Here is a 13,447-nt window from a genome sequence, read left to right on the forward strand (position 1 = left end):
AATAGAAATCAGAGCTATTGCTCTCTAAGCAATGCTAAGTGCTTGTTTTGTTAAACTCCAGGTGTCAAAACTGAGTTTTCATGTTTTGCATGGAAAGGATCACATTTTTCTAAATTATTATAGGTAATCCAATTCTCTTTGCCAATGTAGACTATATATCCCCTGATGAAAGGAAGTAAACAATTAGCTGTAATTTTGAAATAATGAGTGTTAAAAAGACTTGAACCTTGTGTTAGTTGCTAGATGTTTTTTAGACAAACATTTTTCTCATTAGAGTTAACTAATTATCTCAGTTCTCTATGTGGTTTCAGTTCAGTTCAGTTGCTCAGTCGTGTCTGACTCTTTGCGACCCCATGAATCGCAGCACGCCAGGCCTCCCTGTCCATCACCAACTCCCGGAGTTCACTCAGACTCACATCCATCGAGTCAGTGATGCCATCCAGCCATCTCATCCTCTGTCGTCCCTTTCTCCTGCCCCCAATCCCTCTCAGCATCAGAGTCTTTTCCGATGAGTCAACTCTTCACATGAGGTGGCCAGAGTACTGGAGTTTCAGCTTTAGCATCATTCCTTCCAAAGAAATCCCAGGGTTGATCTCCTTCAGAATGGACTGGTTGGATCTCCTTGCAGTCCAAGGGACTCTCAAGAGTCTTCTCCGACACCACAGTTCAAAAGCATCAATTCTTCGGTGCTCAGCCTTCTTCACAGTCCAACTCTCACATCCATACGTGACCACAGGAAAAACCATAGCCTTGCCTAGACGGACCTTAGTCGGCAAAGTAATGTCTCTGCTTTTGAATATGCTATCTAGGTTGGTCATAACTTTTCTTCCAAGGAGTAAGCGTCTTTTAATTTCATGGCTGCAGTCACCATCTGCAGTGATTTTGGAGCCCCCACAAATAAAGTCTGACCCTGTTTCCACTGTTTCTCCATCTATTTCCCATGAAGTGATGGGACCGAATGCCATGATCTTCGTTTTCTGAATGTTGAGCTTTAATCCAACTTTTTCACTCTCCTCTTTCACTTTCATCAAGAGGCTTTTTAGTTCCTCTTCACTTTGTGCCATAAGGGTGGTGTCATCTGCATATCTGAGGTTATTGATATTTCTCCTGGCAGTCTTGATTCCAGCTTGTGTTTCTTGCAGTCCAGCATTTCTCATGATGTACTCTGCATATAAGTTAAATAAACTGGGTGACAATATACAGCCTTGACGTATTCCTTTTCCTATTTGGAACCAGTCTGTTGTTCCATGTCCAGTTCTAACTCTTGCTTCCTGACCTGCATATGGATTTCTCAAGAGGCAGGTCACGTGGTCTGGCATTCCCATCTCTTTCAGAATTTTCCACAGTTGATTGTGATCCACACAGTCAAAGGCTTTGGCATGGTCAATGAAGCAGAAATAGATGTTTTTCTGGAACTCTCTTGCTTTTTTGATGATCTAGCGGATGTTGGCAATTTGATCTCTGGTTCCTCTGCCTTTTCTAGAACCAGCTAAACATCAGGAAGTTCATGGTTCACGTATTGCTGAAGCCTGGCTTGGAGAATTTTGAGCATTACTTTACTAGTGTGTGAGATGAGTGCAATTGTGCAGTAGTTTGAGCATTCTTTGCCATTGCCTTTCTTTGGGATTGGAATGAAAACTGACCTTTTCCAGTCCTGTGGCCACTGCTGAGTTTTCCACATTTGCTGGCATATTGAGTGCAGCACTTTCACAGCATCATCTTTCAGGATTTGAAATAGCTCCACTGGAATTCCATCACCTCCACTAGCTTTGTTCGTAGTGATGCTTTCAAAGGCCCACTTGACTTCACATTCCAGGATGTCTGGCTCTAGGTGAGTGATCACACCATTATGATTATCTGAGTCGTGAAGATCTTTTTTGTACAGTTCTGTGTATTCTTGCCACCTCTTAATATCTTCTCCTTCTGTTAGCTCCATACCATTTCTGTCCTTTATCGAGCCCATCTTTGCATAAAATGTTCCCTTGGTAGCTCTAATTTTCTTGAAGAGATCTCTAGTCTTTCCCATTCTGTTGTTTTCCTCTATTTCTTTGCACTGATTGCTGAAGAAGGCTTTCTTATCTCTTCTTGCTATTCTTTGGAACTCTGCATCCAGATGCTTATATCTTTCCTTTTCTCCTTTGTTTTTTGCCTCTCTTCTTTTCACAGCTATTTGTAAGCCCTCCCCAGACAGCCATTTTGCTTTTTTGCATTTCTTTTCCATGGGGATGGTCTTGATCCCTGTTTCCTGTACAGTGTCACGAACCTCATTCCATTGTTCATCAGGCACTCTATCTATCAGATCTAGGCCCTTAAATCTATTTCTCACGTCCACTGTATAATCATAAGGGATTTGATTTAGGTCATACCTGAATGGTCTAGCGGTTTTCCCTACTTTCTTCAATTTGAGTCTGAATTTGGTAATAAGGAGTTCATGATCTGAGCCACAGTCAGCTCCTGGTCTTTTTCTTATTGACTGTATAGAGCTTCTCCATCTTTGGCTGCAAAGAATGTAATCAGTCTGATTTTGGTGTTGACCATCTGGTGATGGCCATGTGTAGAGTCTTTTGTGTTGTTGGAAGAGGGTGTTTGCTTTTCTTAGCCTTTCTTAATACCACTCATAATTTGTCAAGAAACCATCTTTTTGTTTCCAGTGATTTTTTTTCTTTTGAGGCAAGACTGCGCTTTCTGGATACATGTCAGTGGCTACCCTGCTTTGCCTGAGGTTGTACTGCCCAAGACCTTGAGTGCGACAGGTAGGAGAGAAGGACAGTTGTACCTGCTACCTGAAAAGTCACCACAGAAGCCTTGCTCTTGGAGAGGTTCATGCCTTATTCCAGCTCTCTTACCAGTGGCAGTTGTGGTCTTCCCCTTTGTCTCTCCACAGCTGCAGGAGGAGTTCTCAGGTGCCAGGTCCTCAGGTGGGTGGGGTGAGGTATAACATGTGCACCCTGGACACAGGGACTGTTCACTGCTGTGTGTCTGTGCCTGCTACACTGCCTGGCACACGATGAGTGCTCTGTGTATCTGACCTAAATGAACTGAAATCCAGTCCTACAATCCATTATATTTTTAGTGGAACAGCTGAGACCTCGAGCGGCTGGTGGCTCACTTGCAGCTTCATAGAGTGCCCAGGTACTGCTGGGACGTGGAACAGAACTCTTTTCACTACAGCCGTGCTGCCCTCCTAAGAAGCCAGCTTGGCCTTTCCCCTTCTCTCCAATCCAGTTCCACTGTCTTCTCGCTTCCTTTATAGTTGTTTCTAGCCTGTATCAAATACCATACTGGTTTTCTGTTCTCTGCATAGCAAGACAAGTTTAGCAGCTTAAAACAGTATACTTTTATTGTGTCATGGTTTCTGTAGATTAGGCTCCCAGCATAGCCCAAGTGGGCTCAGTGCAGGCTTCTCAAAAACCACAGTTAAGATGTTGGCTGGGCTGTGTGCCTTCTGGAGCTCCGGGTGCTCTTCCAAGCTCTTGGTTATTGGCAGGATTCAGTACTTTGCATTTGTGGGATGAGGTCGCATTTTCTTGCCAGCTGTCAGGTGGGGGTGTCAAATCTAAGCATCTTGGGGCCTCCCATAGTTCCTCAACATGTAACACTCTCATAACATGGCAGCTGGACTCTTCAGGGCCAGCAGAAGGGCTCCGTTCCTCCTCTAGGACATTAACTGATTAAATCAGGTGAATCTCCTTTTTGATTAACTCAGACTTGACTGATTAGGGCCTTAATTACATCTGCAAAAGCCCTCTGTCTTTGCCGTATCACCTAATCACAGGAGTGACACCCCCTGTTATTCATAGCTCTACACCTGCTCAAGGATTATTCAGGGTGTGTGCACCAAGGGGTGGGGACTTTGGGGGCCAGTTTAGAGTTCGGCCTCTCACAAACACGTTTACTTTTGGCTGGTCCCAAGGAAGTTGGAATCTGAACAATAAATGAAGCACTTTCCCTGTATTTCATGACTGTGCTAGTTGTTTTTTCCCCTTCTTCGAGCCCATCTCCTTTCTCTTAAGATTTTGATGTGAGATATACACTAAGTCAAGTGTGTGTGGATAATTGATCATGAGGGCATATGACCTCAGAGATCTTGATTAATAGTGATGGTTTCTGTACCCTATCTCCTATATATTTTTTTTATTATTTGCCGCTTAAGTGAAATATGTTCTGGTTCTCTGATTGTTTTCTTTCCCTGGACTCCCCTAATTCTGTCTTTAATAATAAAATATATTTTGAAGTTCTGAGTTTATTCAGCTTTCATGCTTACATGTTCAAAATTCTTTTTATGAAAATAGATTTTCTTTTTTATGTGAACAAGCTCACATCTGGCATGGTGTAGAACTAAGAATGTTTTGATTTGGTCTTTCTTGTTGATGTGCATATATGCTAAGTTGCTTCAGTTGTGTCCAACTCATTGTGACCCCATGGACTGTAGCCCAACAGGCTCCACTATGCATGGGATTCTCCAGGCAAGAATACTGGAGTGGGTTGCCATTTCCTACTCCAGGGCATCTTCCCAACCCAGAGATCAGACCCGCGTCTTCTTATGTCTCCTGCATTGGCAGGAGAGTTCTTTACCATAGTGCCACCTGGGAAGCCCTTATTATATGATGTGTTAGTATCTAATGTTAACCCAATATCCTTGAGAAGTAGACTTGGTATCTCTGATCTTTCAAACGTCTTGTTTCAGAGTTTGTCCGTGTTCATTCACGTGAATGCAAATACAGAGAGATTTGTAACTTCTAAACTCTTTGTTCCTGGTCAGAGCTGTTCAGTCCATGCTTGAGAACAGATTGCAGAAGGGTAAGACCAAATCCAGATTTTGTGATCTAAGAATTTACCTTGAGTGTGGTATCACCTTCAGGGAATCTGCAGTGTAGCCAGGAGCGGTATACACTTATCTGCACTAAAGCAGAGCACCTTCTGCGATAGCAGTGAGAGACTTCTCCAGCCATGCCGACTTCTATCCCAGGACTGATGATGCTGGTGGCAGTGGCTGAATGTCTCATTGGCCTCACTGGAAATGGAGTTCTTGTGGTCTGGAGTTTTGGAGAATGTCTTCGAACGTCCAGGGAGTCCTCGTATAACCTCATTGTCCTGGGCCTGGCGGTCTGTCGGTTGCTTCTACAATGGTTGATTATGGTGGACTCAAGTCTGTTCCTGCTTTTCCAGAGCAGCCATTGGCTTCGCTGTCTCAGTGTCTTCAGGGTTCTGGTAAGCCAGGCCAGCCTGTGGTTTGTGAGTTTTCTCAGTGTCTTCTATTGTAGGAAGATCATGACCATTGAACACCCTGTCTCCTTGTGGCTGAAGCAGAGGGCCTGTTACCTGAGTTGCTGGTGCTTTCTGGTGTACTTCATGATCCATTTGTTACTTATAGTCAGGGGTAGCTTAGACTTCTCCAGTCCTTCCCAAGGAAACAGCAGCATCTTATTCCCCTTTTCAAACTGGCACTATATATGTATATTACAGCTCAATACAGGAAGTATGATGCCTTTCATGATGTTTCCTCTGGGCTGCTGATTGTCTCTTTATATAGACACGACAGGAAGATGAAGGTCCGTACAGCTGGCAGAAGAGATGCTCAGGCCAAGGCTCGCATCACTGTCCTCAAGTCCTTGGGCTGTTTCCTTGTACTTTACATGGTCTACGCCCTGGCCAGCCCCTTCTCCATCAGCTCCAAGACTTTTCCTGCGGATCTCATCACTCTCTTCATCTCTGAGACACTCGTGGCTGCCTGCCCTTCTCTTCATTCTGTCATTCTGATCATGGGGAACCCCAGGATGAAGCTGACATGTCAGAGAATCCTGTGGAAGACTGTATGTGCTTGAAGAGTCCAGGGCCTGTGAGCTGGAGAGAGAGGAGTGGTCAGGAGACTGTTTTGAGATAAGTTTTTGATAGCTCTCCCAAAGAGGACTGACTTAAAAATTTATCCCTCTTTAAAATTTTTTTTATTTTATATTGGAGTATAGTTGATTAACAATGTTGTGTTAGTTTCAGGTATACACAGAGTGATTCAGTTATACATATATATGTATCTATTCTCTTTCAAATTCTTTTCCCATTCAGGCTATTACACAATATTGAGCATAATTCCTTGTGCTATACATTAGGTCCTTGCTGGTTATCTGTTTTAAATTTACCAGTGTGTACATGTCAATCCCAAACTCCCAATCTGTCCCTCCCTCAAACTCTTTCCCCCTGGTAACCATAAATTTGTTCTCTTAAGTCTGTGAGTCTGTGTCCCTTTTGTAAATAAGTTCGTTTGTATCAATTTTTTCCTTTTAGATTCTGCTTATTACCTCAGCTGGTAAAGAATCCACCTGCAATGCAGGAGACCCAATTCCTGGACCCAGTCCAATTCCTGGGTCATGAAGATCCACTGGAGAAGGGATAGGCTACCCACTCCAGTATTCTTGGACTTCCCTGGTGGCTCAGCTAGTAAAGAATCCACCTGCAATGCAGGAGACCCAATTCCTGGACCCAGTCCAATTCCTGGGTCATGAAGATCCACTGGAGAAGGGATAGGCTACCCACTCCAGTATTCTTGGACTTCCCTGGTGGCTCAGCTAGTAAAGAATCCTCCTGCAATGCAGGAGACCTGGGTTTGATCCCTGGGTTGGGAAGATCCCCTGGAGAAGGGAAAGGCTGCCCATTCCAGTATCCTGGAGAATCCCATGGACTATATAGTTCATGGGGTCACAAAGAGTTGGACATGACTGAGTGACCTTCACTTTTTATAAGTGGTATCATATATTTGTCTTTGTCTGACTTATTCCACTTAGTATGACACTCTCTAGGTCTTGAAAAATTTTTTATTGGAGTATAGTTGATTTACAATGTTATGTTAGTGTCAGGTGTATAGCAAAGTGAATCAGTTACATATATTCACATATCCACTCTTTTTGCAGACTCTTTTCCCATATAGCCATCACAGAGTATTGGGTAGATTTCCCTGTGCTATACAGTAGGTTCTTATTATCTATTTTATAGTGTGAATATTTCACTTTTTAATGGCTGAGTGAAAACTTTCCTTCTTTAACAGTAAATCAACAAATGGGAAATAGAAAATACAGAATAAAAATCAGTAGTGTTTCTCTCTTGACAGTACATTATTTTCATGTATTATAGAAATCAAGGCTGGAGCTTCATGTTTGGTAAAAGAAGTGTTATATTCTGTTTATATATAACAAATAATTCATTTCTTTTAAATTTACATATGTAAGTTGTGTTTTTCCTATTATATGAAATAGAGGTTAGGAACAATTAATATAGTGTTCATTAATTTGTATGAAATTTCATCTATCTGTTAATGTTAGTCATTTTCGATAAGTTTAATAAAAGTATCAATGGGTTTTCCCATTTCTCTAGTTATCTAACTGAAAAACAAAAAATATATTAATTTCTATTTCTGGAAGTTTCTTTGAGCCTTAGACCTGCCTTTTAGGATAAAAGTCAATTGGCTGCCATAATTGGTATTAAGTTCTGATGCCCAGGGTCTGGGGGAAGCAAGATGGGAGCGAGGGGCACTTGCTTCCGCTCCCCAAAAGAACACCGCTCCCTTCAGAGGTCAAACCTTATTTTCTTGGTCATTTAGCCATCCTGACTGTCCACTCCGGCCTCTCCACAGCCTAAAGGCAGAGTTTTAGCACGTTGAGTCTTTGAGTTGAATGGAGATCATCCAGCACATCGCATCCATGGCAGTAGGAGCTGTGCCTGTTTTTGTCTCCTGCGTAGGTTCCTGGAGCCTGGAATATTACCTGGCCTATAAGAAACAGTTTCTAAATGGTTGATTTGCTGTGTGAAGTAGCCTTTTAACTCCTTTTATATATTATAGAGAAAATGAGGCCCAGGGAGGGCAATGGGCTGCTCCAGAGTTTCACAGAGAGCCAGAACTAACTTTCCTGACTCCTGTCCCAGGCTTTCTTTATATCACACTACTTTCCTAAGGAGTTAGCTTTGTGTTCTTTGTATGTACTTCCTCAGCCTTCTTTTTAGGCTTATTTGAACACATTTCCCCTCTGTAATCTAAAGAACAGTGCTTGATATCCTTACACTGCTTTCATTTCTTACTAACCATGCTAGTCTACTTTCCTAACATGTTCTAACACTTATCTTTCCTTACCCAAAGCTGTGAACTGAGCAGTGGGCCAGGCGCATGTGGGTGCTGGCATCATTCAAGGGAGGCATGGCTCCACTGACGTCACTGTGAGTTGTGTGAGGTCAGCACCATGTTAGTCTTCCGGAAATGATAATAATCATCCTTTTCAAGAAGAGAGATACCTCTCTCTGGCTATATTTTTAGTAGTAGTATAGATTTTCCATTATGCCATGCCTATACAGCTGTCTGTTGTGACCAGTTGTTGTAATAATGATAATTACCTAACATTTGTATTGGGCTTTATATCAAGTATTCTTCTATGTAGTCTGTTCTCTCATTTGATTGAAATAGCAACTCTATGCAAGTGGTAATTGTTTTCCCATTATGTAGATGACAAAACTTAGGCTAGAGTGATGATTTGCTCAAGATCATCAGCTAATAAAACAGTCTCAGATGTTTGAACCCCAAATCTTGTGCTTTCTCCAGTAAACCTTAAGTTCCTCTTGTTTGTACTTGTGAGACTTCATTCTGGGATTAGCCTGTGGCATGCTCAAGTTTTTGAGTATTTTTAAACAGGTGAAATAAGCAGCTAATCTTTCAAGTTTGGTGTTAGTGGGATGCTTGGGAGCCAAGATCCAAAATCATGACAGACTGAAGTTTCTGTGACTTGCTTTTCTCAGGGACAGAACACTTGCATTTTCATCTTTTGGGATTGAATTTCCTTCCTCTTCTGTATGTGATTTAGCTCATGATGGATGTGAGGCTACTTTGTGTTTTACCCAAGGAAACAAATCTGGAGGCAAATCTGTGCTCTTGAGTTAAATCCTGTGTAATTAAATCTTTTATAGTTTGCATTCTCAGAGCTGCAGCTGGGTCCGTGTGCATGTGTGTATATGTGTGTGTGTTGGGGGGCGGGGGGTTCAGCTAACCTTCCTTTCTCTTATGGACTGGGATCTCTAATGGTGCAGCCTAGAGGGGAACTAGAAGAGATGTGCGCAGTACAGGAAGGCAGAAAAGGTACAGCAGCATTTTCCCATTCCATGCCCTGAAGTTAGTCCCAGATGTAGTCACATCTTACCTTTCATCTTCATTCTTCTGGCGATGACTTTCACAACTCGAAATATTTTGCCTCTCTTACTTGGTTTATTAACTTTGAACTGTAACTTTTGAATCCCATTCATCAACGTTTGGGGATTGTCTCACTTAACCTCAAATTTATTCCCCTCTCCAATATTTGATTATTTTTACATACTTGTCATTCTTCTGGTCACTAATTTTTATGACTTTAAGTAATATATTTTTCACTTTGCTTTTTAAAAATCATAACTTATGACAGTATCTACTGAATCTGAACTATGTAGAAGGGAGAAATTAGTTCTTTAACTCTCCTGTACTCTCCCCACATCCCAACTCATGTGTCCAACTTGATATGACTTAAGAATAAATTTAATTTATTGGAAGGGAATTGGCTATCTCTTGGGATCCAAGGGATGTCTGAAGAATCAATATCAGAAAGAGAATCAGGGGGTTTAAACAACTGAGAACACAACCAAGTCATTCTTGAGGGACTGATGCTGGCACCACCATTCATGTTTCAACTGTTAGCATTGTGTCTTTGACACTGCCACTGCCTCTGTGAACATGTCCCTTTGAATTACAGTACCAAGGTCTAAAATCCTGGCTAAGAGCCTCTGCTTGGTTGATTCTAGGTCATACGTGCCATAGATGACAGGTCCTGTGGCGAGGAAAAATCTGATTCCACTTTGGTTTCTGAAACATGTATTTTTAGATTAGATGACATATTCAACAGTGACATTAAGCATCAGAATTGATACAGTTGATGGTGAATTAATGAACTGGAAGTTCAGCTCAAAGAACGCTCTGAGAAGGTATCAGCAAACAGTAAAAAGATGGAAATAGGAGAAACAGACCAAATAAATTAAGCATATAGACTGAAGACAAAATGAACTGTTGGAGACACCTTACTTTCAATTAAAAGAGAAAACATTAGCAATGTATGAGCATTTTAAGAACAAAGCTGAAAACTTTGCTGAGGTTCTTTCCTTTAGTGCAAGCTAGTGGAATAGCTTCAAAACTTCAACATTCTACATTAAATACAGTTACTATATAAGCCAGCAGTTCCTCTCATAGGTATATAGCCAAGAGAAATGAGAATGTATGTCCACACAAAAACTTACCAATGAATGCTCACAGCAACACTGTTCATACTAGTCAAGAAGTGGAAACAACCCAAATGTCTGTTGTCTGATGAATGGATAAACAAAGTGTGATGTGTGTGTGTGTGTGTGTGTGTGCGCGCGCACATAATCATATAATAGAATATTATTCAGCCATAAGAAGGAAGGAAGTACTGATACATGGCACAGCACAGATGGACCTGGAAACATGCTAGCTGAAAGAAGCCTGTCAGAAAGACTTCATGTTTTATGATTCCCTTTATATGAAAGGTTCAGAATAGGCAGATCTGTAGAACAGAAAGTAAATTAGTAGTTTCCAGGTGCTGGGACTGTAGGTATTGGGTAGTAACTTTTTATGGATATATATGGTTTCTGTCAGGGTCATGAAAATGTTCTAGAATTAGATAGTGCAATATTTTTTGCTTAAGTCTGTGACTATATGAACAAAACCCACTGATTTATATGCTTAACAACACATTAAAGAAATAAAAAACTTTACATATTAGAAAAGAAGAAATAAAACTGTCATTATTTTAAGCAGATATGGTTGTCTACATAGACAATCCAAACAATTAAAAAATTTTAGGAAATAATTTAATTTAGAAAGGTAACTATATATAAGGTCAATATCTAACAGTTAATATGTTTCTATATTAGCAGTATGAAGCAATCAGTAAACATGAGTTTTTAGAAAACCATTTTTTGTAGCCTCTAGTGTTCTATAAAATTCTGGGAAAGCTTTAGATAGTACATGCTTCATGGTAAAAGTTAGTTTCAAGTTCTCAGTCTTGGCAGCATATGAGAATCACTTTGGCAGACTAAAAGGTATCACAAATACCCAAGTCTTGCCCAAGAGCAATTCTGTCAGAGTCTCTGAGATAGGACTCAGGCATGATGTCTTTTAAGTGTGCAAAAGAGGTTAGGAAGAGCAGAGTATTAATCTCATTGTAGTTTTCTTAGCATAGTGTCATTAAGATGAACTTATCCTGAATTTAAGGTAAAAGGTAACTGAAAATCAGGTATCAACAGTTTAGGCTTTCTTTTAATAAGGTTTTGTAGCTTGGCACTGGATATCTCTGAGGAGCTAGTAGAAGAGTTGGGGGACTACCTGATGGCAGCATCTTTCACTCCCAGGCCCCTAGCTTTGTAAATTGGTTTGGGGCTTTCCCAGTATCTCCAGAGGAATGGTAGCCAATTCAACCCTTACTCCTGAGATTCCTGTCCTGGACGTTCCCTTGATGGATCTCTTATCCTCTTCCCTTCTTCTGCCCATTTGTCAGCATCAGTGCCTTCTGGGTACGTTCAAGACTCAGGAGCCACATTCCGTCACACTTTACTATCACAGCTTGTCATAAACATGCTCCTCATCCTCACTTCCTCACTCCTGATCGTCGCATTTTGACTCTTCTGTGTTAATCACGATTTCTCTAGGAGGGCAGACACCGCCTTTCCCAAGCACCTTTCAACTCTATTTTCTGCATCTCCAAGAAGATTTCATAGAACCTACTCCAGTTTTGGGGATCCTTGTTGAGTAATTCTCAATGTATGTTTTCTTTAAAATGTTACCTCAGTGTTCCCAGTTTTACTCTAGTTTTTTTTCATAGTACTTACCTGACATAATACATTTTAAAATTTACCTGTGTCTCTAAACTAGAATGTATACTCCATGAGGACAGAAATCTTTGATTTTCTCCTGTGTCTTCAGTGTTTAGAACAGTAGGTATTATTGAATGACCACACGTATTATTGTGTATGATTGTACTGCCTTTTAAAAAATGAGCCACACTCTGTGGCCCCCCACCCTACCAGTGTTTTGCTCTCTATGGTGTCACAGTGAACATCCTTGTAAAACTCTAAAGGTAGACGTCAGAGAATATGCGAATGCGTAGTTCTAAGATTTATCCTATGCATTGCCAAATTCTTATGGAGGATGAACACGCGCCAGAAGTGAGGTCCTAATTTTAGATAGGGTAGTCAGACAAGACTTTACTAATAAGATATTTATTATTACTTAAAAAATTGTTTATTTAATTTACTTATTTGATTGCACTGGGTCTTAGTTATAGCATGTGGTCCTAGTTCCCTGACCAGGGATTGAACTCAGGGCCCCTATATTGGGAGCATGGAGTCTTAGCCACTGAACCACCAGGGAAATCCCTGTATGCTTTTAAAAAATGTATTTATTTATTTACTTTTGACTGCTCTGAATCTTAGTTGCTGTGTGGGGGCTTTTTCTAGATGCGATGAGTAGGGGCTGCTTTATTACCATGTGCAGGCTTCTCATTGTGGTGGCTTCTCTTGTTGCAGAGCACAGCTTCTGGGGTGCACAGGCTTCAGTGGATGTAGCACACAGGCTCAATAGTTGGAGCTTCGGGCTGTATAACGCAGGCTCAGTAGTTGTGGTGTATGGGCTTAGTTGCTCTGAGGGATGTTAATCTTCCCAGACCACAGAGCAAACCCATGTCCCCTATGTTGGCAGGCAGATTCTTATCCACTGTGCCACCAGGGAAGTCCAGGAAATATTTAAACAAAGATTTTAGGGAGTGAGGGAAGTAGCCATTCAGGAATCTGGGAAGAGTGTGAAAGTTTTGAGTCAAATAGTGTCAGATGTGTTCAAGGGAGAGCAAGGAGGCCAGTGTGGCTGGAGTAGAGGTGTGGGTGATGAGGTCAAAGGGGCGGGGGTGGGGTGGCATGGTTTTAGGGCCTATATAGTCCATTGTACACATTTTTTGTTTATTCTGAGTGAGGGAACCATTGGAGAGTTTTTAGCAGAGACAAGTGACAGAACTTGACTTATGTTTTAAAAGAAGTTGTATTGAGAGTAGGTTGAATTTAGTAAGGCAAAAGTGGGAGATACTGCAATACTCCAGGTTTACCAGAGTGGTAGCAGTGGAGGCGGAGAGAAGAAGTAAGATCTGATAGACAGAGTGCCTGACAAACTATGGACGGAGGTTCATGACATTGTACAGGAGACAGGGAGCAAGACCATCCCCAAGGAAAAGAAATGCAAAAAAGCAAAATGGCTGTCTGAGGAGGCCTTACAAATAGCTGTGAAAAGAAAGGAAGCCAAAAGCAAAGGAGAAAAGGAAAAATATACCCATTTGAATGCAGAGTTCCAAAGAACAGCAAGGAGAGATAAGAAAGCCTTTCCTCA

General features: G+C 41.3%; 1 protein-coding gene across 1 annotated transcript; it reads left to right on the forward strand.

Moving 5' to 3' along the window:
• Positions 1–4,950: 4,950 nt before the first annotated feature.
• TAS2R5 (taste 2 receptor member 5) lies at positions 4,951–5,825 on the forward strand. The gene is given in 2 exon segments (XM_068973375.1): positions 4,951–5,494; positions 5,497–5,825. Coding segments are annotated over 2 exon segments (873 nt in total).
• Positions 5,826–13,447: the final 7,622 nt, after the last annotated feature.

Source organism: Capricornis sumatraensis, chromosome 5, assembly GCF_032405125.1.
Source record: "Capricornis sumatraensis isolate serow.1 chromosome 5, serow.2, whole genome shotgun sequence".
Lineage (NCBI taxonomy): Eukaryota > Metazoa > Chordata > Mammalia > Artiodactyla > Bovidae > Capricornis > Capricornis sumatraensis.